At 40.4% G+C, this 22093-nt stretch overlaps 2 protein-coding genes across 3 annotated transcripts in view; one reads left to right on the top strand and one right to left on the bottom strand.

The window, feature by feature from the left end:
- Positions 1–22093, bottom strand: part of MED12L (mediator complex subunit 12L) — a 479380-nt gene that overhangs the window by 102465 nt on the left and 354822 nt on the right. The gene's annotated exons all lie outside the window — the stretch shown is intronic.
- On the top strand, positions 1319–21830 carry IGSF10 (immunoglobulin superfamily member 10). 2 transcript variants are annotated; one of them, XM_006115948.5, is made up of 7 exons: positions 1319–1604; positions 2802–3051; positions 5301–5430; positions 6951–7341; positions 8731–13143; positions 13839–14739; positions 19259–21829. In XM_006115948.5, the coding sequence occupies exons 2-7, from the start codon at positions 2816–2818 to the stop codon at positions 21165–21167; spliced, it is 7980 nt and encodes a 2659-aa protein (XP_006116010.3). In that variant the 5' UTR covers positions 1319–1604; positions 2802–2815; the 3' UTR covers positions 21168–21829. The 2 variants fall into 2 exon arrangements, with proteins under 2 accessions (XP_006116010.3, XP_006116011.3); XM_006115949.5 differs by lacking the exon at positions 1319–1604 and having other exon boundaries at positions 2916–3051; positions 5258–5430; positions 19259–21830.

Consider the following 22093-nt stretch of genomic DNA (forward strand, 5'->3'; position numbering starts at 1 on the left):
TGATCGCGGCTTCATTTAAATTTACATGGCTGCCGCGCTGAGCCGACAAACAGCTGATCAGCTGTTTGTCCGCTCAGCGCGCTAGTCTGGATGCTCCCCTGCCGACATCAAAGCCCTTTGTCGGCAGCCCCGTTATTCCTCGTGGGATGAGGTTTAAATGATCATTTAAACCGCGGCTTCATTTGACTTTGCCAAAACAACAAATCTACATGGCTCTCTCTCAACTAAGATACCATAAAACCAATCTTGCACCAATTAAAAACTTACCATTAAGACACAAATAAATTATCTGACCAAACTGACATAGACTTACAGACTTTAAGGCCAGAAGGGACCATCCTGAGTACCTAGCCTGATTTCCTGTACATTGAAGGCTTTCTCTCTCCTCCAGCCATCTCCTTAGCTCATTCATTCACCAGACAAGGGAATTCAGCTGGCCAAGGAAAGGGACAGAGAGGTCTCTAGTAGCAGCCAAGGAAGCAAAGTTCTCAAAACCTCACCAAACCTTCCAAGTAAGCCAGAGAAGACTGCTGAGAACAGACATGAATGCAGAAATGTGGACCATGTGAAGAGAAGAAAAACAATTAATACAGAATTTATAGCAGATGCCACCTCTTATTTTGTGTTTGTACAGTGCCTAATGCTGATCGCATCCACTGATCACTACCACTAAAATGAATAATAATCAGTAAAGTCCAAGTGGCTTAGTGACTCTAATCTGCTATGTGGAAATGCTGAATTTGTTTGTCAGGTCCTGAAAGCTGATCAAAGACAGATTAATGAGCCACAGGGGATTTAGAGCTAAAAGTAGGTGACACAATGGTTCTTCACTTTAGAGAGAAGACGACTAATACAATTTTGCAGAGACATTTTGAGATGTTTAGACCAAAGCTGGCAACAGACTTTGTGGAGCTGCAACACAAGCCCTCAGGAGGGGCAAAGAGCATGGTGGGGAAGGGGGAATTAAAGGGGGCAGAAGGGCCATGCCAAGGGTCAAGGATGAGTATGGTGGGGGCTGGGGCAGGAGCAGGTGCAGAGGAGGCAGTGAGTGGAGGGAGGGACGGGGGGGGGGTGCTTAAGACAATGACATGGTGGGGGGGAAGGGAGGTGCAGAGGGGGGTGCCCGGGGCAATGCCCATGGTGGGGGAGGGAAGGCAAGAGGGAGTGCCCGGGGCAATGAACACGGTGTGGGGGGAGGGGAGTGAAGACGGGGCAGAGGGGCGCGCAGGCGATAGGAGGCCACGGCCCACGAGGCGGGGCAGAATCAGCAGCGAGAGGCGCCCGCTGGGCTCAGGGTCCCGCAGCTGCAGCGCAAGACAGACTCCCCGCCAGCCGGAGCCGGGCCGCTCTCCTCCAATCAGCGCGCAGCAAGGGCCGGGGGGCGGGGCTGCCGGCGACAGAGAGCGGCTGACAGCGGAGGGGGCGCGGGAGCCCCTCGCTCACCGCGGGCTGCAGCCACCGAAGCGGCTCGAGCCCTGGCACCTGCGCAGGGAGGGGGGCGCTGGCTCCGGACACGCGGGGTCCACGCTGCGGAGCCTTCCCGGGCGCTCTCGCCATGCACCTGGACTCGGCTCGGGGGCCGGCGTCTCGCTGACGGGGGGCAGGTAAGTCACCCGGCTCCGTGCCTGGGGCGATCTCCTCCTGCGGCGCGTGTCTCGCTAGCTTTGCTTCTAGCCCCATTGCCCGCCCGGCGCGATGGGACTGAAAGCGGCACCGACGGCGGCGAAAACCTGCCCCCCACCCTTCTGAGCCTCAGGTATGGTCCCCTGGGAGGGCCTTAGGGCACTTGTCTTGGCAAGTTTCTCTTTGGTCACTTCAGGCACCACTGGACGTAGCAGCTGTTTTAAAAGGAAAATTATGTAATAACATTGAAAGGGCTGAGACTCACTTATTAACTATTTAGAAAATGCTGTGAAAAGGCCGCTCTGCAACCACATTTTGCTTCCCTTATTCAGCTGGCCAGGTTTATGGAAATGAGGAACTAGATTTGACCTATTGATTCTCCAAACTCCCACAGTCCCTTGGCTATGGGTCTAAAGCGTTGCTGAGTACATTGTTGATTTGCTCTCAGACCTGAAGGTACTTAGCATTTCCCAGGTTTAGGGCACAGATTTTTGAACAAAAGAAAATTGACAGTTCAATATAAACTTGTCTGTAGTTAGGACTGTTACCAAATGCAGCTCAGTTTAGGGAACCAACAAACTGTTGGTTCTAGACTTAAGTACCAAACTGGTAGATGATTATAGACATTCCTGGTGAACAACTATATCTGAGAAACTCTGTGCCCATCTTTGCCCTCAGGAGAAGCAGAGTATGGGAGGGGAGATTAGAAAGGACAGGATTAAACTTGAGTGGCATCTGTCATGCTTCTACATCATGATTTTAAAACTAGTACGAATTCTTTGAAATGTGTTAATTTTGTTTGTAGTAATTATTTGGCAAAAGAGGAGCTGATGTGTTCTTTGGCAAGAAGTTTACAAGCATATTTATGAATGTTGCAAATAATGAAAATCATATATTTGTAACAATAGTCTCATTGGGGTGTCAGGTTTATTATTGTTACTACTATTACACCTGTAAAGCAATAACCTGCCTCTTGCTTCTCAATGAAAGTAAGAAACTGTGCAAGATTTTTTTAAATGATAAATATTCCAAGCTATTGCATAGATCTGAAAAGTGAGGAAAACTGTACAGTTTTTGTAGCAAACCTCTTTCTCATAGTTGTACCAGTATCCAGATTTCAGATACCAGATTCTTATCTCAAAACATGACTGCTTGTGGTTTTTTTGTTTTGTTTATAGAGTTGCATTTGTTCATGTTTGCTGTGAGGGATGTTGTTTTAGGATTAGCACGCAGGATGAAAGTAAAAGGCAGAGCTAAACCCTGCTTGCTGGAGTTTCTCTTCAGTGTCTGCCTGGCTACTCTTCCCAGCAGTAGTGCCTGCCCCCAGCGCTGTGCCTGCTACGTTCCCACTGAAGTACACTGTACATTCCGGTACCTCAAAGCCATCCCACCGCACATCCCCCAAAACGTGGAGCGCATCAATTTAGGGTATGTTTAACATCTGCATTTTGTTAATGCTGTGCAGTTCACTTCCATTGCCTTGCAAAATGTTATTAGAGTTTTTGGATTTGGGTTAAAATTGATTTTAAACCTCCAAACATCTTTAAAAACTACTATTTTGCAGTATTTAGAATTCGTTACGGTGACAGCTGGTAAAAATGTTCTCCTAGACTGATTGAGAATTCAAAGTATCAGACACTATCAAGCCAGTTAAATAAATTAAGAATGATAACTTATAAAAACAAATTGAAAGCAAAATGTATTCAGTTTGAAGCATAATTTACACAAGAATAGACACCACAAAACAACACAAAAACAAAGCTAGAAACCCTATGTACAGTAGTCTTGTCCTCAAAGAGGCAATTTTATAAAAAGCTGCAGTTTTCTGACTTCTATCACTTTCACCCACTTTCCCTTTTCCATAACTATCAGTTTTCCACTATCAGGGACTTGAGTTTTCCACTACTTTTATGCTACCACCTTAAAACACTTTGGAGTATGAGATTCAGTTTTTATACTTATCTGAAATTACTGAGTCTATAAAATTAAATTAAGGGCCTGTCTATACTGGCAAGTTACTGTGGTGTAACTTTCTCACTTAGGAGTGTGAAAAAAACCTCCCCCACAGTGAACATAGCAATTTACAGTGCTGTAAAGCACCAGTGTAAAAATTCTACCAGTGCTGTTAACTACTTCCCTTGTGAAGGGAAGCGCTTGAAGCCTGAGGCCCGGCCCTCCTGGAGAATGGGTACGCAGGTAGGTGGCCCTTTGCTCCAGTCTCCCCAGCCTCGGAGCAGAGGGTGGGAGCTCAGATAGCTTCCCTCATCTCCGGAGGCTGCACTGAATTGGGGATGGGCCTGGAGGTAGTGTGTGGGTGAGGCCAGACAGACAGTTTGACAAGGCATTGCCACTTATACCTGCTGCCCATGCACATCACAATATCCCTGATCATAACCGAAACTGAAAAGCCGTCAATATGGTGAAATTATTTGAGAACATGCCTTACAACGATAGACTCAATCTATTTAGCTTAACAAACAGCAGGTTAGGGAGTGACTTCATCACAGTCCATAAGTACAAGTTGGACCTTCCTAGTCCCGCTTGTTCGGGACCTGACCAGTCCCTGATGAGGGATTTTGCCAGACTATGAGAGATCATTTCTGGCCCCCCTGCCACTGGCCCCACTGCCCTGATGGCCCCTCCAGGCAGCCCATTTGGGGTGCACCGGACTTCAAGGCCCTGCTAGCTGCTCACTGCCGGCAGCCCCACTGCCCTGCTGGCCCACAGAGCTCCCAGCAGCCAGCTCTCCACCAGGACTCTCTGGTCTTGGTCAAACCAAAGATGTTGCCAGACCAGAGAGTCCTGGTTTAGGATGGGTCATCCTGTACCTCCACAGCGAGCAGAAATTTGTTAATGGGCTCTTCACTCTACCAGACAATGATACAACAAGATCAAATGGTTGGAAGTTGAAGCTAGACAAAGTGAAGCTAGAAAAAGTAAAACAGGAAATACGGCACACTTTTAAACGATGAAAGTAATTAACTAATGAAACCATTTACCAGTTGTTGTGATGGATTCTTTATGACTGGCTATTTTTAAATCAAATCAAGATTGGATTTTTTTTAAATGCTATTCTACTTCGAATAGGAATTATTTTTGGGAAGTTCTACAGCCTGTATTAGATAAAATTATCACAATCATCTCTTCTGGCCTTTGAATCTATTAATCTACTCTTTAGTTAATGCAACAGAAAGCAGTAACTGAACTGGCATGAAGAGTTATGACTTGTTATGACTTCATCTACTGTTAAAGCACTTTGATGGGACAACTTGGGGAACCTTTTATTTGTAGAAAAAGACCCCAGCAATCTTACCTTTCACCTGCCATGAATAATTTAAAAAATAATTTAAAATTCAGTACATTATTGTAGACATCTACTGGCACTGAAGCTCTCTTTTTCTCCTACACAAGAGTTCAAAATGTCAACCTTTTTCTCATGTTCTTGTAACCATCTACTGCAGACATCACCACTACCTACTTGAATACAGTCCATATGAATCACTTTGTGCCAGACTAGCAAAATCTTTGATTTTTACTTGCTAAGAATTTGCCTTTTCAAATCAGTAATAAAATCTACTTGTTGTGCATTTGCAAAAGAAAGTTTTCTTTTGTTTTTTTTACTTTTGAACTTTAGCTGACTGACTAAACCCAGATCTGGAATGAAATGTTTGTTACAGTTACAACAGCTTGGTTAAACTGACCGAAACAGATTTTTCTGGCCTGGAGAAATTGGAGTTGTTGATGTTGCACAGCAATGAGATCCATACAATCCCTAACAAGACATTCACAGGTTTAAAAGCATTACAGGTAAGAACCGAAACTGGAAGATGGCCCTGTCTTAGTTTTGCTACAGAGATACAACAAAAGGTACAAATCAATAGGAACAGACTCATAATCCATCTAGTCTGGAGACCTGTTTCTAATGGTAATTCAGAAAAATATTTCAGAGGAAATCATGTTCTTCCCCTTCCCAGTGGATGTAATTTTGCAATACGGTACCCACAGGGGAAATTTCTCTGTCCCAGATAGGGATTCAGATACCAGAACAAGCAAAAAGGAAGAGCTTTGCCACAGAGCTCCTTGTATTACATCTTTGGTAGAAAAGTTCTCTACCAAAAAATGTTCTCTTGTTAATTTGATGGACTAAATAATTTTTAAATAAATTTTAAATCATTATTCCATCAAATTTTTCTTTCACCTGCCAGCATGCTCTAGTTTTGCGGCTTTCTCTCACTTCAGCCAAGAAAGTTTTCTACTGAAATAAAATGCTACATTCTAATAGTAATGGCCATAGCAGTTCCTTGGTGTTATAACAGTATATAAAAGACAGGTGTACAGAATTTGGTGCTTTAATATTTTATTTTAAGTAAGAAATAATCAACATACGACAATAGATATTTTAAATTTGCACATCCCATCATTTACACACAGACCCAAGCCAGTCTTTGCAGAGATTTTCTAGAATATTTTTAAAGGAAGGTCATATTTTTATTATGTGTATTACATGTTCAGAGGCAGTCCTGCCATTGGAGCTGCTAGTGAATTGCAATATTCAGAAATATTAGAAAATTGAACAAAATTAAATACTCCTCTCCAGACCAACACTGCGTGCAACTCACACATTAATTTGAAATTATAGACTATTAATTTAAAATCAGAGACTCTCAGATGAGAAGCCATGTAGGATGACTGCTACAACGTCTCTGGCTTTATTAGTGCATATTTCACTAGGGATGGCTCTCTCAGATTTCAGAGCATTTTGCATTTCATTGAACAGCCTTGGAGGATACACTAGAGCTCTGAGGGTTTGTGCACGTTTGTTTTTTCAGGAGTTCTTTAGCAGTTAGAGTAAGGGCTTGTCTACATATTGAGTTAGGAACTGTTATTTTTTAATAACTCCATGTGTGGGTACTTCTATTCCAGAAACCAAATTACTCTTGCGTTTAACCGGTTAACCAATTAAGTGGGGTGCAGTGGGGTTGGCTTCTGCTGCTGGCCCCTGCACTTGGGGCTTCTGCTGTCCTAAGGTTGCAGTCCTAAGCACAGGGAGCTGGCTTCTGCTCCCCGCCTCCCTGCACAGGACACCGGCTCCTGATTCCCACGGGGCTGGTGCAGCCCTCTGCCTGCGTCAGGCCACCAGCAGGGGGCTGCTCCCAGGTACCAGTTAATTTATACTGGTAAACATCATCTATCAAGGTTAACTAGTTCAGACCCCTAACTTTTACCTAACAGAGTAATAATAATGCAAAGTTGACTACAGAGTATTTAACAATACTGAAATAATATAGTTTATTAGATTTTTTAATCACTTTTTTCCCCACCAACAGGTTTTAAAAATGAGCTATAATAAAGTCAGAATACTTCAGAAGGACACTTTCCATGGCCTCAAGAGCTTGGTACGGTTGCATATGGACCACAATCAAATTGAATTTGTGCACCCAGAAGTTTTCTATCTTCTTACATCCCTCAGGCTGGTACACCTGGAAGGAAATTTACTTAAACAGCTTCATCCAGACACTTTTGTCACCTTGCGCTATATCCAGATATTTAAAACATCCTCCATAAAGCATATATACCTGTCTGACAACTTCTTAACTTCATTACCACAAGAAATGTTTTCCTACCTCCCTGAACTAGAGAGTATATACCTTCATGGAAACCCCTGGTCCTGTGATTGTAATCTACAATGGTTCGTAGACTGGGCAGAACAATGGCCAGGTACAGTCTGAGCTGAAAATTTTCTATTTTCTTATACCTTTTTATTAGATTGGTGACTTTCCTTAAACTCTTTACATCATTGTCTATTGGTTATAGGTACAGGGTGAGCCTAAAGATCAGGATTCTATCTCTGTCATTGATTCATGTGTCACCATAACTTCTGTAACTCACCATTAAAATGGAGAAAATAACTGCCAATTTTGAAAATGCTTTGAGATTCTTTGTTGAACTGCACTATTTAAGTGCAAAGTATTATGATTACCAATGAGTAAGGGATGGATAGAAGCATCTTTAGAATAGTCTCTTTTTTAGGGGGCAAATTGGTAATTAAATGACTATGAAAACTAAGAGACTGATCATTACTAGTCTAACACTTTATTCTGTGACTTTCTGTTGATCTTCTGTGACTTCCTTGTCAGCGACTTAAAAGGTATTTCTTGCCACTCCATGGGGCCATGGTATTTTATTCTCTTAAGCAACAATGAATTATTTATTTCCGTTATTGTTGATGAGCAAGGGGTATTCACACGCACATTCATGCAAACAGGGAATATCTGAATGATAAGTGGTCTAGATGAATTGTCGTTAGTGGTCCCAATGTATTTCTAAGTTCAGCTGTTTCTAAATAGAGCCAATTTGGCAGTGCCAAAGACTGAATGTTCAAGAATGATTTATCCTACAATATTGAATTGTGTAATTGTCAGTGTATTTTACAATGTGATTATCAGAGCAAATAATTTTGCTGGTTTTTATATTTTTAGAGCATATTATTATTTGTAATTTTAGGCTCAGGAATAATAATTATTATTTACAAAAATTAGCAGCTTTCTTCAGACACACTTTGAGATAAAGCATAGCCAGATGATATTACCACACTACCACAACAGGATTGTCTTGTGGCTAAAGGAGAAGAAAGGCAACCTTGGATATGTCCCTTTGTTTTTCTAGGGCTTGCTGTTATTAAAATAAGGAAAGTAATAATTACCTCACAATGGTTAGCCTCAATTAATTAGGGCTATATTGTGTCTGACCAGAGGGAAAGCACACAAGTGAAGAAGAGGGATCAAGGAGTGTCTTCTTTTTGTTCCCCAAACAGGATCTGGGTACAATACAACAATGCCTCCTACAGCTCTTGCTAGATCTACATGCTTCCCAAGGCAATGCTGTGGCATGCTAATTAGCTGTGATAGCAATGCTGATCATGATGAAAGTTTCACTAATGGAATAGGAAACAGTTAAAATTAAGCTTGGTGATCATTAAAAAAAATCACTATTGTCAGTATTTTTTAACCCTTTATTCAAGGAAAGATCTTTCAGCAAAATACAAGTCATTCTTATAGTATTAGAACTAGTATCACAAAAACTTACATTATTTTTTCCTCCCCCTAGATATTATAAAGTGCAAGAAAGACAGAAGTTCTTCAAGTGCCCAGCAATGTCCAGTTTGTGCCAATCCAAGACATTCTAAAGGCAAACATTTAGTTAACATCGCATCTGCAGCTTTAGCCTGTAGTAGGCCAATCATAGACCCCTCCCTGAAATTGAAAAACATCACTGTGCCAGATGAAGGGGACTTCATTTCCATCTCTCCTGAAGATTTTATAGCTCCTATTGGAACCATAATGTTGAATATAACAGACCAAACAGGAAATCAAGCTGACTTAGTTTGCAATGTTCAAAATCCCACAAAAATGTCCCCAATCTCCTTTGATAAAGATGGTTATAATACAGTCCTCAAAGTATCATTTTCAACATTTCTGGTGTGTAGTATTAATTATGAATACATTCAACAGCTATGGAGCATATTGGCCCTATACAGTGACTCTCCCCTGAAACTTGAAAGGAATCTCTTACTGACCAAAGTGCCTTACACCAGTTACAAGTATAAACAGATGTACTCTGAAAATGAAGATGTTTTTACCAATGTAGAGAGTGAAGTGAGAGCTGAACCTTCTTGGCTGCTCCAAGATCAGGTGGCATTAAAATTAGACAGAATGGCAACCACACTCAGCACACTACATATTCAATATGTAACTGATGCTCAAATTGTCTTGCCCCGTGGTGATGAAAAACAGTTGAGACACAGCTGGGCCCTAATTTCAAGAGATAATAAAACAAGAACAGAACACTCCATTTTAGTGGGTAGAACCATGGAACTGGACTGCCAGGCATTGGGAGAGCCTTCTCCTACCATTGAATGGATACTAGCCGATGGGAGCAAAGTTAGAGCGCCATATATTAGCGAAGATGGGAGAATTCTAATTGCTAAAAGTGGAAAATTCACACTACAGACAGCTGATAGTTTTGACACTGGGGTTTATCACTGCATAGCTACAAATTATAACAGTGCAGATGTCCTAACATTTAGGATCACAGTGATTGATCCTTCTGTGGAACATGACCACATTAATGGGGCTCAGCTCTTGGCATTCATTGGTGACACACTCTACCTTCCCTGTCAGTCTGTTGGAGTTCCAGATGCATCTGTTAGTTGGATCCTACCTGACCACACAGTTCTTCATCATTCTGTACAAAACAAATATATTTTCCACAACAGTACACTAAAAATACAAGAGATGACAGAACGAGATAGTGGCTATTTTAGATGTGTAGCAGCCAATCAATATGGTATTGATTTTTTGATTTTCCAAGTACTGGGTAAAGTGAATGAGGCTGCTTCACAAGAACAAATGACAGCCCCAGAAGAAAATGAAGAGAGAGATGGATCTGGTCATGAGGCTCTTCAAGCTGTTACAAAGCGTAAGTATCCATTAGCTATTGTGCAGACTTCAGTAACAGTTAAAGCACCTACTGATTCTGCATCTAGAAATCAACCAATATGGAATAACTACAGAGAGATGACTTACAGACACAATGGAGACAAAATAAACAGACGGTTTAGGGGACACAGAAGAAAATTTACTTCCACAGCTAGGAGAATTGACCCACAGCACTGGGCAGCATTTTTGGAAAAAACAAAGAAGAATTCCACTTTGCCAGAAAAGCAAGAAAACGCTGCAATAAAATCACCTACACCACCAGACCATCTGTCCTCTAAGATGTTTGGGAATAAGGAAGAAACATCTGGCGACCATATACCCCCAGAAGAGGAATTTATGACACTACCATCTGAAACACCTACTATACCTACTTTGAAAAAAGTTTCAGCAATTGTTGTGACTGGAGAGCCTGATGCTACATCAAGAAATACCAAGTCTAAAACAGCTTCTGTCATAGTTACTGAGGCAGTAGCTACAACAGTTAGTCCCTGGATTATGCAGTCTATAAGATCCAAGACCAAACCTGCAATCACAAGACCAAACTCACTAGAAACTTCTGAATTAAATCAAACATCATTAACTATTATACAGCCATTAACATCATCTAGTTTAGTGAACAGTACAGCAAAAGACTTTAATGCTGAACACAGATTGGTATCTTTTGGGCAAAGTAATCAGTATTTACAAGTCAGATCTACAACACCAACAATCACCAACCTTGTAACCTCCCAGAACACAGTTGAAAAACCCAATTTATTTACTGATTCTATTTATAAGACTTCAACTAAATCAAATAATCAGTTTTCTATGGTGACAGCCAGTGAGCCAAACAATGAATTTGGTCACCTTTATTTTCACAGTACTCAAAAAGTAACAACTCCTAAATTACAACCATGGTCAACTAATATTACTCATCAACAGATTCAGATAATTAGAGATGCCACAACTAATACACCACAGTCAAGACAAAGATTTGGAAGACGAAGGAAAATTTCTGGTAGGAGACGAATTGTTAGACCAGATCGAATTCCAGTTATCAGAGGTCATAGGTATAATTTTGTGAGACAAGAATCCAATAGAGAAAGTACAACTCTGCTTTCAGCTATAGAGCTATACACAAAATGTCTATCATGTTTTCATCTCACAACACCTTCCCAAAGTTCTCTTGATCTGCTTAGCCCCAAAACACATATAGCCCCATCTTTGAAAGCAGTTATACCAGAACTCACATCCCAGCAGCCTACAAGTCAAACCACAGCATTCCTGGATGAAGAGAAAAACAGACCCACTGCAGAAGGAGAAAAAAGAATTCCCACAGTCGTGCCTTTCTATCATGAAAACACACAGGGTACCCTGCAAAGAGAACAAGAGGCCAATGCACCATTGCAAACATACACTGACAGAATCCTATCTTTTAGTGTCGGACTCCCTGCAACCGCAAAACAGACCCCTAATGTATCTATGGAAATTACAACTTCTTCAGATAGCAAGACACCCTCAGATGTTAAATCTGTTTCCCCAACCACTGAAACTTCTTCCAGAAATTTAAGAGGAAAAAATCCTTGGCACCATCTCTTTGGAAAGACACACATTCAAAAGAAGAAGTTACCCAGAAGACAAACAAGTACAGTGCCACCAACAGCAATACCCATCATGCTTCCTAAAACTACTGCCACACTATCCAAGGATAGAGTTTCTCCTTTACATTTAACAACTATATCAGTGAAAGTGAATCAAGCTGATGACCTCTTATCCCTAGCTAAGCCTATCAATCATGACAACAGTATGTCAGAGAAATTTACTCCCAGCCTCTCTTTTACGACTACAAAACTGCCATCTCCAGCCTATTTTTCTAAACAAGTAACTGTTATAAACAAAGAAATGAATGCAACAAAAACAGTACCATCATTTAGATATGTTACTCACACTGAAACTAAAATGACTAAAATCAAAGCATTCAGACCTGGAAGGAAGAGAGAGCAAAGAAGGAAAAAGCCGCAGAAGATTATGACTTCACAAAGCACTACTACTACAAGCAGTAGCACCACCACTGCTATGTCAGCAAATACAGGCTTGTACATCATGACAACTGCTAAGTCTTTAACTAAGCCCACCATCCCCATGCCCACTGAATCTCTTTATGAGAGCACAAGTTCAATCCCAATTGCAACTGTGCCTCAGCCGCAGATTCTTAGCACAAAAGATGTATCTAAAGGTTCACCTGCAACAGCAACACAAACACCACCACAAGCATTAACAAGAATTACAACAGTTGAGAACGCTCAACATGTTGAGCTACCATCTGATGTTCTCATAACAGAAAAACTGGCCATTGCAATCCCAGCTGTGCCACCTTATTTGAAGCCTTTCAAAACCACAACAATATTACCTGCCCCATCCTTTGTAACATCTGAATCAGTGTCTGTTCAACCAACGAAAACTATCACCATGGTAAGTGAAAAACCACATCAGAAAGTGGGACAGAAAGTTATTCAGCAGAAATACACAGCAAAGGCAACATTTCCTGACAGAGCTGAGCTCAGGACCAAATCTCCTGCTGTAACTACCTATGTGATCAAACCCAGCATACATCATTCTACTCCATTAGCATCTCAAACAACAGAGACACCCCGCACAAGTACCTTACAAATGACCTTATCTCCCCTGTGGGAAAACAAGTTTTGGCATAAACTATCTCCTGAAGTTTCAGAAATAGGCAAAACATTAACAGCAAATACTCTGACTATATTAAAATCACCACAGAGCTCCTCTCCGTCTACTCCTGCATGGGGAAAGGACAAGGACAATTCTGTCAAAAGCTGGTCAGACAAGACTGCAGATCAAGAAAAGAACAATAATCGCATAGCCCTGGACTCCTTATATAGAAATAGATTGGAAAAGCCTAGAATAGTTGGAGGAAAACTGGCTGCTTTTACCGTCTTGGCTAATTCAGATGCCTTCATCCCTTGTGAAGCAACTGGTAATCCCCTTCCCACGATTCACTGGACTAAAGTGTCATCAGGTAAGTTTTTTATAAGCCTTCTTTAAAATGTTATCCTCTAGTATATATTAGAAATAAGACAGATGCCAGGTGCACCATGCTGGGATAGTGCCATGCTTTAGGTGGGACACCAGGCATAAAGCAAAAAGATGAATAGTACATTTGGCTGACATGTAATAATAGCCCAGCACTGCACAGAGTAAGACGCTTCAGGATACATTTACAAAATGACCCTTCAAGAAAAAAAGAGAAAAGGAAAAAAGGTCAATCTGTATTTAACAATGTTTAACTATGTTTAGCATCTGTGGACAATCACATAATTGTAGTGATGCTTATAAAGACCATGCTTATTATTAAGAATCCACCTGTAATAAAATATTGTGCTTCACTGATGAGCAATTCTGCTTCCCCTTTATTGGAGTGTCCCATCCAGTGTGTAATTGATGCTTGTTGGTCCCTTAAGACATCCTTCACAATATACATAAACACATGCACTACTATTCCTTTCATTCCTGTTGCTATTTGTTACCCCTTTTAAGGAAAGCAGGCTAGGACAAAGAAAGTGTGCTCAGATACCACTGTGATGAGTGCAGACTACAAGCCCAGGCACCTGGATGGATGTGGGTTTTTGCTTGCAAATATTATTGTATTAAATAAAAATCAAAGTAATAATGGTTTTGTATGAATAATAATCAATTCTGTTTTTGTTAAATTAGGGATTGATGTGTCAAAAAGCAAGCGTGACAACAGGTTTGAAGTATTTGCTAATGGAACCCTCTCCATCCAGAATGTGAACATTCAGGACCGCGGACAGTACCTGTGTATTGCAGCCAACCAGCATGGCTCAGATCGGCTCCTGGTCACTTTGTCTGTGGTGGCATATCCCCCGAGGATCCTAGAGGGCAGGTCAAAAGTGATCACCATTCATTCTGGAAAGCCTGTGGCTGTGAAGTGTAGAGCTGAAGGTAGGCCCAACCCTACTATTTCATGGATTCTAGCAAACAAAACACATGTCTCAGAATCTTCTCCAGGAAGCAAGCAAGCATCTGTGCAACCAGATGGCACTTTAATAATCAAGGCAGCTACTGTTTACGACCGAGGACTTTACACGTGCATGGCTAGTAATCCAGCTGGTGCCGATACGCTGACAGTAAAACTACAGGTGATTGTGGCACCTCCCATTATTTTGGAAGAGAAGAGACAACACATTGCTGGAATTATGGGTGAAAGTTTGAAACTCCCCTGCACAGCAAAAGGAAACCCTCATCCCAGTGTTCACTGGGTCCTCTTTGATGGAACAGTAGTGAAGCCTTTGCATTTTGTAAATGCCAAGCTGTTCCTGTTTTCCAATGGAACCCTCTACATAAGAAACATAGCTCCTTCGGACAGTGGTAATTATGAATGCATAGCTACCAGCTCCACTGGGTCAGAGAGAAGGGTGGTAAATCTCACAGTGGAGCAGAGAGATACAATTCCCAGAATAGCAACTACATCTCTGAAAATGACTCAGTTGAATTTTGGGGACAGGTTGCTTCTGAACTGTTCAGCTACTGGGGAGCCAAAGCCAAGAATAATCTGGAGGTTGCCTTCCAAAGCAGTTGTTGACCAATGGCACAGGTAGGAACATGTCTTTGTGACTGAGCTCTTGTTTTGCATTTCTGCTGGTTTAACACTGCAGACCACAAATCATTGAAAGAATTCTTACTCAAGGTCTTGCCAAACAAATACTTAACGTAATATAACTGCTTAACTGATGCCAAACTTGTTTTTAACGTGACAAAAATAAGTCATCTCTGGTGACAGAAAATGTAATTTTATTAGTGTATTTCTAATACTAATGGCCCAAATTCAGCCCAGGCATAAGGGGGTGCAGCCTAACTAAATCAGTGAAATTGCAATTTATTCAAGCAGTAGCTGAAATTAGATCATTTCATTCTGTTCTGATTTAAAGCCAAATCACCAACATATGCATGTCAGTTGAATGAGATTCAGATGTTAATATAAAATTGACACTACACAAGATATATATGTTGGACTAAGCTAAGCTTGAGGATTTTACTTTGCTAAAGCTTTTATATGCCATATGTACTGCAGAAGAGATTTAACATAAATCAATTAGATTAATGGCATCTCATGTCACAATGGCTGCAGAAAAACGCAATAAACTTACTATAAATCTGGTGTACATGACAATAGTAATTTTGCTTTGTAAGATTGCTTATTGAAATAAAACATTTTAGCAATGACAATGATAGTTTGTGAATGTAGTGCCAAGCAGTGATTGCTCAAATTGACACAGTTGGATAGCAGATAAATATTTAACTAGTAACAACTATCACTTTATTTTTATAAAAATAAAGAGCTTATTCATCAAGAAATCATGTAAAACAGTTTCTGCACAATAAAATCTAAATTTCATGGAGCACAAGTTGAGAAAGTTTAACAGTTACAAAATAAGTTTTCGTTGTAAAATTCCAAAGTTGCTAAAAATATGAAAAATATGAACACAGTTACTAGTTTATCTGCAAACAGGATCTAGTGAATATATTTTATTCTGAATATAGTGGGAACACTTACAAAACCATCAATTATAAAACCAGGGTTTTGATAACTCCGGCAACCTCTGACAGGTGCTTTAACTTCTGTATTTTATGGTTGAGTTGCCATGTCTTATATCCTAACCTGTTAGGGAATGAAAGCAACTAAGAGTGATTAGCACAGTTTGTTTTGACTATGTGCATACACCTCTTTCTAGCCATTTGCCTGATGAGAGATGGGCATTACTAAAGTATTCATTTTTTAACTTATACATTGAAAATATCCCTACAGAAAAAAATCTATAAAACTTCATTTACTGTATTAAAAGCAAAATCCCGTGAGTTTATAGTCCAATTACTGAAAGCTGGGAATAAATTTATTACACAGCCATGATACTGGCTAATTTGGCTTCACATTTTATATTGCAGGGTAAACATTAATGTTAGTATTATTGTTTCAAATGGTAAATAGCAGTTTAAAAGGCCCAATTCAATAATGACAGTTTACTTTTATTAAAAAAAAAACCAAATAAATCTGCTGATGCTGAGTTGATTTCAATAAGTTTGCAGTTTATTGCAATGGCTACTAAGTTCACACACACAACATACTTGCTGTGAGTACTCATTTTATTATTACTTATTTTAATGGCCAGATTTGGCATTCCGCTGCTAGTGGAGAAGAACATGGTGGATGAGCTTTAGGTATAGCCTGTACTACGGGTGCATGGAAGAAACAAAGGGATGTGCTCAGGTTAAGCGTAGATGGAACCTTGCATTTAATTATTATTTCTGAAAATCAGTAGACCAGGAGCAATTCCAGCAAGTATAAGTTACTGCTAGTCTCCAAGTGCCATTACTTGCTTGCAGTGCAAGAGAGCCTTGGCTTTCTATCTATATTCTGCATGCCAGAAAAGCTGTAGTATCTTCTCCTTTTATAGGCTGCTAGAAATTAAGATTCTTTTTTATTAAAGCCAGCCACTAAAGAGGAGCGAGAAACTCTGCTTCTCCTGTTTTCTGGGCTCTAGTTATTGGACAAAGGACATGGGGGTGTTCATCTTACAACTCCAGACTGAACCTTACTTCCCAACAAAAAGTTCAAGTTGATTACATTTCTCATTATATGAACAACTTCTATAATTCTAAAACCAATAATTTTAGAATTCCTCCCAAAGAGAGGCTGGTTGAGATCCAAAAGGTTGGCTGAGGAAAGGCTAAGTCTACTGAAGATGTCAAATAATTGCAATAATTGCATTTCCATAGTTTTCAGTTATATTGTAAAATTGAAAAAGTCATTTGATGCGGTAGAGCTTAGGCACTTGACAGAAATAGTACTTTGGTATTACAGAGTGCCTAGGTTCTGTGACCATGGAACAGCTAACCCCAGTTTCAGATGAACTGTGGTCCTCAAATTTTGGTGTGTAGCACGTTTATAATTTAGCCTAATTTTTTCTTTAGAGCAGAAGAGGTTGTCTGAAAGGCTGAAATGTGAGAAATGAAGAGGAAAAACAAAGTTTTCAATATAGCGTGCAACAAAAGCACACCCTAATTTAAAAAAAGGCATGATCACACAGTGTAAATCAGGGTGGTAAATACATTTTGATGGAAGGGGGGCACTCCAAGGATTTGGTAAGTGGTCAAGGGCCACGCACTTCCATCATACTAATGGAGGAGGTGTGAGATCTGGGATGGAGCTTAGGGTAAAGGATTGGATGCAGGAAGGGATGTGGGATTTGGGAGGGAGTTTTAGTAAAGGAGGGGGTTGTGACTTGGGGCAGAAGTGCAGGAGGGAGTACAGGGTCTGGGAAGGGTACAGGACCAGGGGTGCAGAGGGTTTGGGTTACATAGGTGAGGAGTGCAGGAGGGGGGCAGAGAATTGGGGAGAGGGAGGAGTTGTGGTGCTAGTGGCAGGCTCTGGCCTGGAGATGTTTACTTGGGTGGCTAACAGCCAGAAGTCCAGCTGGTTCCTCTGCCAGGATCCCTGCCTTCCATGCCCCTGCAGTGGCTGTGTATGGCTGAGTCTGGACACTGCTTGTCCAAAGTGGGAGGGGTACTTCATGCAGGCTCCCATGGACTGCAGTCTATGGCTTGGCAGGCCAGATGTGGTCCAAAGGCCATGTTTTGCCCTCCCCTGCTGTAGGTGAAGATTTTCTTATGCAATTGTCAAGTGTCTGAATTTGCCACTCGCCCTTCTGTACGAAAAATGCACACTGGGAAAGAGAAATATACAACTCTCACTTTACAACTGATAGCCAAGTAAGCATGTATTAAATAGGGAGCTGTAATAAATGGTTTCCAATTTAAAATTAATTACATGAAACTTTAATATGAATATATCGAAAAGATTGGATATTTGATCTTCAATGTTCATTTAATGAATGTTTATCCATATTATTTTATACATTCACTATCAGACATAAATAACTGAGTATGGCTCCACTCCGCCTCCCAAGTTTAAATAAGAGCAAAATAATGGAAAGAATGCTTGCCTGGGGGCCTAATTTTACTCACTTGCGCCACTGAGATGCCAAAGCTTTGCCACTGAAGTCATTAGAATTACATCATTGCAAACATTAGTGCGAGATCAGAATCAGACTCCAAGCACCACATTATTTGGTGCATTATGTTCTAACTAAGGTACGTGTAGACAGCAGAGGTATCCCAAAATAGCTACCCCATGTCTTTGAAACATGACTGTTATTTTGAAATATTTTTCAAAATAGCGGGCACACTATTCCAGCATAGCCCTCATTCCACAGGGGTTAAGGGATGTCTCGAAATAGCACGTAATTTCAAAATACAATCAAAATAAGATATGCAATTTGCATAGCACAAATTGTGTATCTTATTTTAAGTTTAGGGTGCTGTGTAGACACATCCTAAGTGTCATGCTGCTGGCATAGAGTGGCTCTAAATTCAGTTTAACCAGACAAGAGAAATCATCTCACTATAAGGATGGTCTTGCAGTGGCTGCTATACCATGTATTCCACTTGCTGCAGTCATCCTAAGGAAACAAAGTAGGTCAGGATGCCCTTTAATGCCATGCTGATCCTGGGTTGTTTTCAACCCCTTGGTGCTGGAGCAGCCATCAGGCTGTTCTAACACAAATGCAGGCAGAAAATGTCAATATGCACAACTGCTCCAGGAAGGAGACAGTGTAAAGGAGAGCTCTAAGTGTGCTGTGCACAGCTAACATAGGTCAGAGGATTGCTTTTTGGTTGAAAACCTGTCTACAAATTCTGGATCTCTCTTTCCCTGTTGTTCTGAAAGTACCCAAATTTTCTGACTTTCATGGTGCATAGCAATACATATTTTCCCAACCTTTTTTGTGGGGGGATTGAAGTGGATTTCATTGGTCAAGCAGGGGATAAATGGGTCCTGACAAAAATGGGTCTGTTGGAGAAAAATATTGATATTAATATTTTTGTTTCCTTAAAATTATGTACATGTACCTACAGCATAAGACAGGCACAGATTTAAGATATAGAAGAAAGCCACCATAGCACATTCACCCAGTTCAGTCTATGCATCTTCATGTCACTTACCAGGGCTTAGGGTTCTTCATCATGTGGCTACCTATTAATTCTTTTTTTTCTTCTAGAATGGGCAGTCGAATCCATGTTTATCCTAATGGATCCTTGTTTATTGAGGCAGTCACAGAAAAGGATGCAGGTGACTATTTATGTGTAGCAAGAAATCGAATTGGAGATGACCTGATACTGATGAAAGTCAGTGTGACAATGAAACCAGCAAAGATTGACCAAAAACAGTATTTTAAAAAACAGGTACCATATGGGAAGGACTTCAAGATGGACTGCAAAGCCTCTGGGTCACCTGAGCCAGAGATCTCCTGGAGCTTGCCAGATGGCACCATGATTAATAACGTGATGCAAGCTGATGACAGCGGACACAGGTCTCAGAAGTACATTCTTTTTGACAATGGAACTCTGTATTTCAACAAGGTTGGAAAAGCTGAAGAGGGAGATTACACCTGTTACGCTCAAAACACACTGGGAAAAGATGAAATGAAGGTACACATTACAGTTATAGCAGCTGCACCTCGTATAATGCAAAATTACAAGACACATGCTAAGGTAAAAGCTGGGGATAATGCAGTGTTTGACTGCGAGGTTGTTGGCGAACCCAAGCCAAAAATATTTTGGTTGCTACCTTCCAGTGACATGATTTCAGCTTCAACTGACAGATATTTACTGCATATTAATGGTTCGCTGTCAGTCAGTAAAGTGAAACTATTGGATGCTGGGGAGTATGTATGTGTTGCCCGTAATCTTGGAGGGGATGACACAAAACTTTATAAACTGGATGTTGTTTCTAAACCACCCCTGATAAATGGTTTATATACGAACAAAACTGTCATTAAAACAACAGCAATAAGGCACTCAAAAAAGCAAATAGATTGCATGGCAGAAGGGACACCTTCCCCTCAAATTATGTGGATAATGCCTGACAATATTTTCCTAACAGCTCCATACTATGGGAGCCGAATAACAGTACACAAAAATGGGACCCTTGAAATTAGGAATGTAAGGCCTTCAGACACAGCAGATTTTATATGTGTGGTACGTAACGATGGAGGAGAAAGCATATTGGTAGTGCAGTTGGAGGTATTAGAAATGCTAAGACGACCAATGTTCAAAAATCCATTCAATGAAAAAATAATAGCAAAAGCAGGAAAAACCATCATATTAAATTGTTCAGTGGATGGAAATCCACCTCCTGATATCATTTGGATATTACCCAATGGCACACGAATTTCCAGTGGAGCCAGAATTTCCCAGCATCGCATCGGCAGTAATGGTACCCTCATCATTTCTGATCCTTCCAGAGATGATGCAGGGAGGTATCGCTGTGCAGCTAGGAATAAAGTGGGCTACATTGAAAAGCTGATCATCCTAGAAGTTGTCCAGAAGCCCATTATTCTTACTAATTCAAGAGGACTAATAAAGAGAATCACTGGGGAATCATTATCCCTCCATTGTCTCTCTGATGGAAGCCCGAAGCCAAACATTATATGGACAGTACCAAGTGGTTTTGTGCTAGATCGGCCTCAGATTACTGGGAAATACATATTACTTGAAAATGGTACTTTAGTTATCCAAGAAGCAACGATTCATGACAGAGGAAACTACATGTGCAAGGCTCAGAACAATGCTGGAGAGTCATCTATAACTGTTCCTGTAGTGACTTTAGCTTATCCCCCACGGATTACAAATAGACCACCACAGAGCATACGCACTATGACTGGAGCAGCAGTTCAGCTCCACTGTATGGCACTGGGAATACCAAAACCAGAAATCACATGGGAGCTGCCTGACCACTCTGTGCTTTCCCCAACTAGTAAAAGCAGATCATCTGGAAGTGAACTACTTCATCCCCAAGGGACATTAGTCATTCAAAATCCAAAATCTTCAGATTCTGGCATGTACAAGTGCACAGCTCAGAATCAGTTTGGCAGCGATTTCACAACAACATATATTCAAGTTGTTTGAAATGAGAAATACAGACTGAACAATTATTAAAAGTCTCCATCTGAACTGAGTTTATTTGTGGAAGAAATTTAATCAAAAGCAGCCATGAAGCATGTAGGTAAATCCAAATACATTTATAATAATCAATGTACAATGCTGAACACACACAGAGAACACATTTGGGGAAAAAAATTGCATTGTGAACTAGCATGAATTTACTCAGTGACCAAAATAGAAGTCAATTAAAAAATAATAAGGCACTTTTTTAGTCATAAGTGAACTACTTGCTAAAAATGTATCTGAAAAATCTTCAGTAAAGAATGGACTTTTTTATATTAGTTTCTTATTGTCCCTCTTGTATCACTATAATAAGCATGGCAAGCACAATGCAAAAATATTTAAGAACAAAAAAGAGGAAAGTTTATTGTGATTTAAATTGCCTGATATGTATGAATATTTTGTAGTTATTTTATAAATATTTCACAGAAAATAAGAGTTTTGCTATTTTTAATAATATGACATTCTATTCTTTTCCAATGGAGATCTTTTCCCAGGGCAGTAGGAGAAATACAAAATGATTTACTAATGTTCTCTAAATGGACAATACGGTTCCTATTCATCTTTGTTTAAAAATTACAAAGCAATAAAACATGCTTATGAAAACACTCAAGGTTGGTATAATGTCCTTTTTACCACATGTTCAGCTTCTAAAAATTTCAGTTTTTTAAAAGAAGTGCATAAATCTGTATAAGAATTTAGAATGAAGGGAGCACAAATAGAAAATAGTCTTCCCAAGTACCTGCCTCCTGTAATTCAGGAGATAGCCCCTTTAAAACAGGAAATGGCCACTTAGACATTCTGCACCAGAGAAGATTCCCTGGGCCAAATAAACCTCAAAAGCTTACATGCCTAATTGATTCGTCTTTCTAAGAGAGGTGTTAAGGTAG

The sequence above is a fragment of the Pelodiscus sinensis genome, chromosome 10 (assembly GCF_052426305.1).
Source record: "Pelodiscus sinensis isolate ZL-2025 chromosome 10, ASM5242630v1, whole genome shotgun sequence".
NCBI lineage: Eukaryota > Metazoa > Chordata > Testudines > Trionychidae > Pelodiscus > Pelodiscus sinensis.

Coding starts and splice junctions, on each gene's coding strand:
- IGSF10 (XM_006115948.5), top strand. CDS start 2,816: ATGTTTGCTGTGAGGGATGTTGTTTTAGGATTAGCACGCAGGATGAAA. Junction 5,431..6,950: donor CAGGTTTAAAAGCATTACAG/GTAAGAACCGAA, acceptor CCCCACCAACAG/GTTTTAAAAATGAGCTATAA. Junction 7,342..8,730: donor CTGGGCAGAACAATGGCCAG/GTACAGTCTGAG, acceptor TCCTCCCCCTAG/ATATTATAAAGTGCAAGAAA.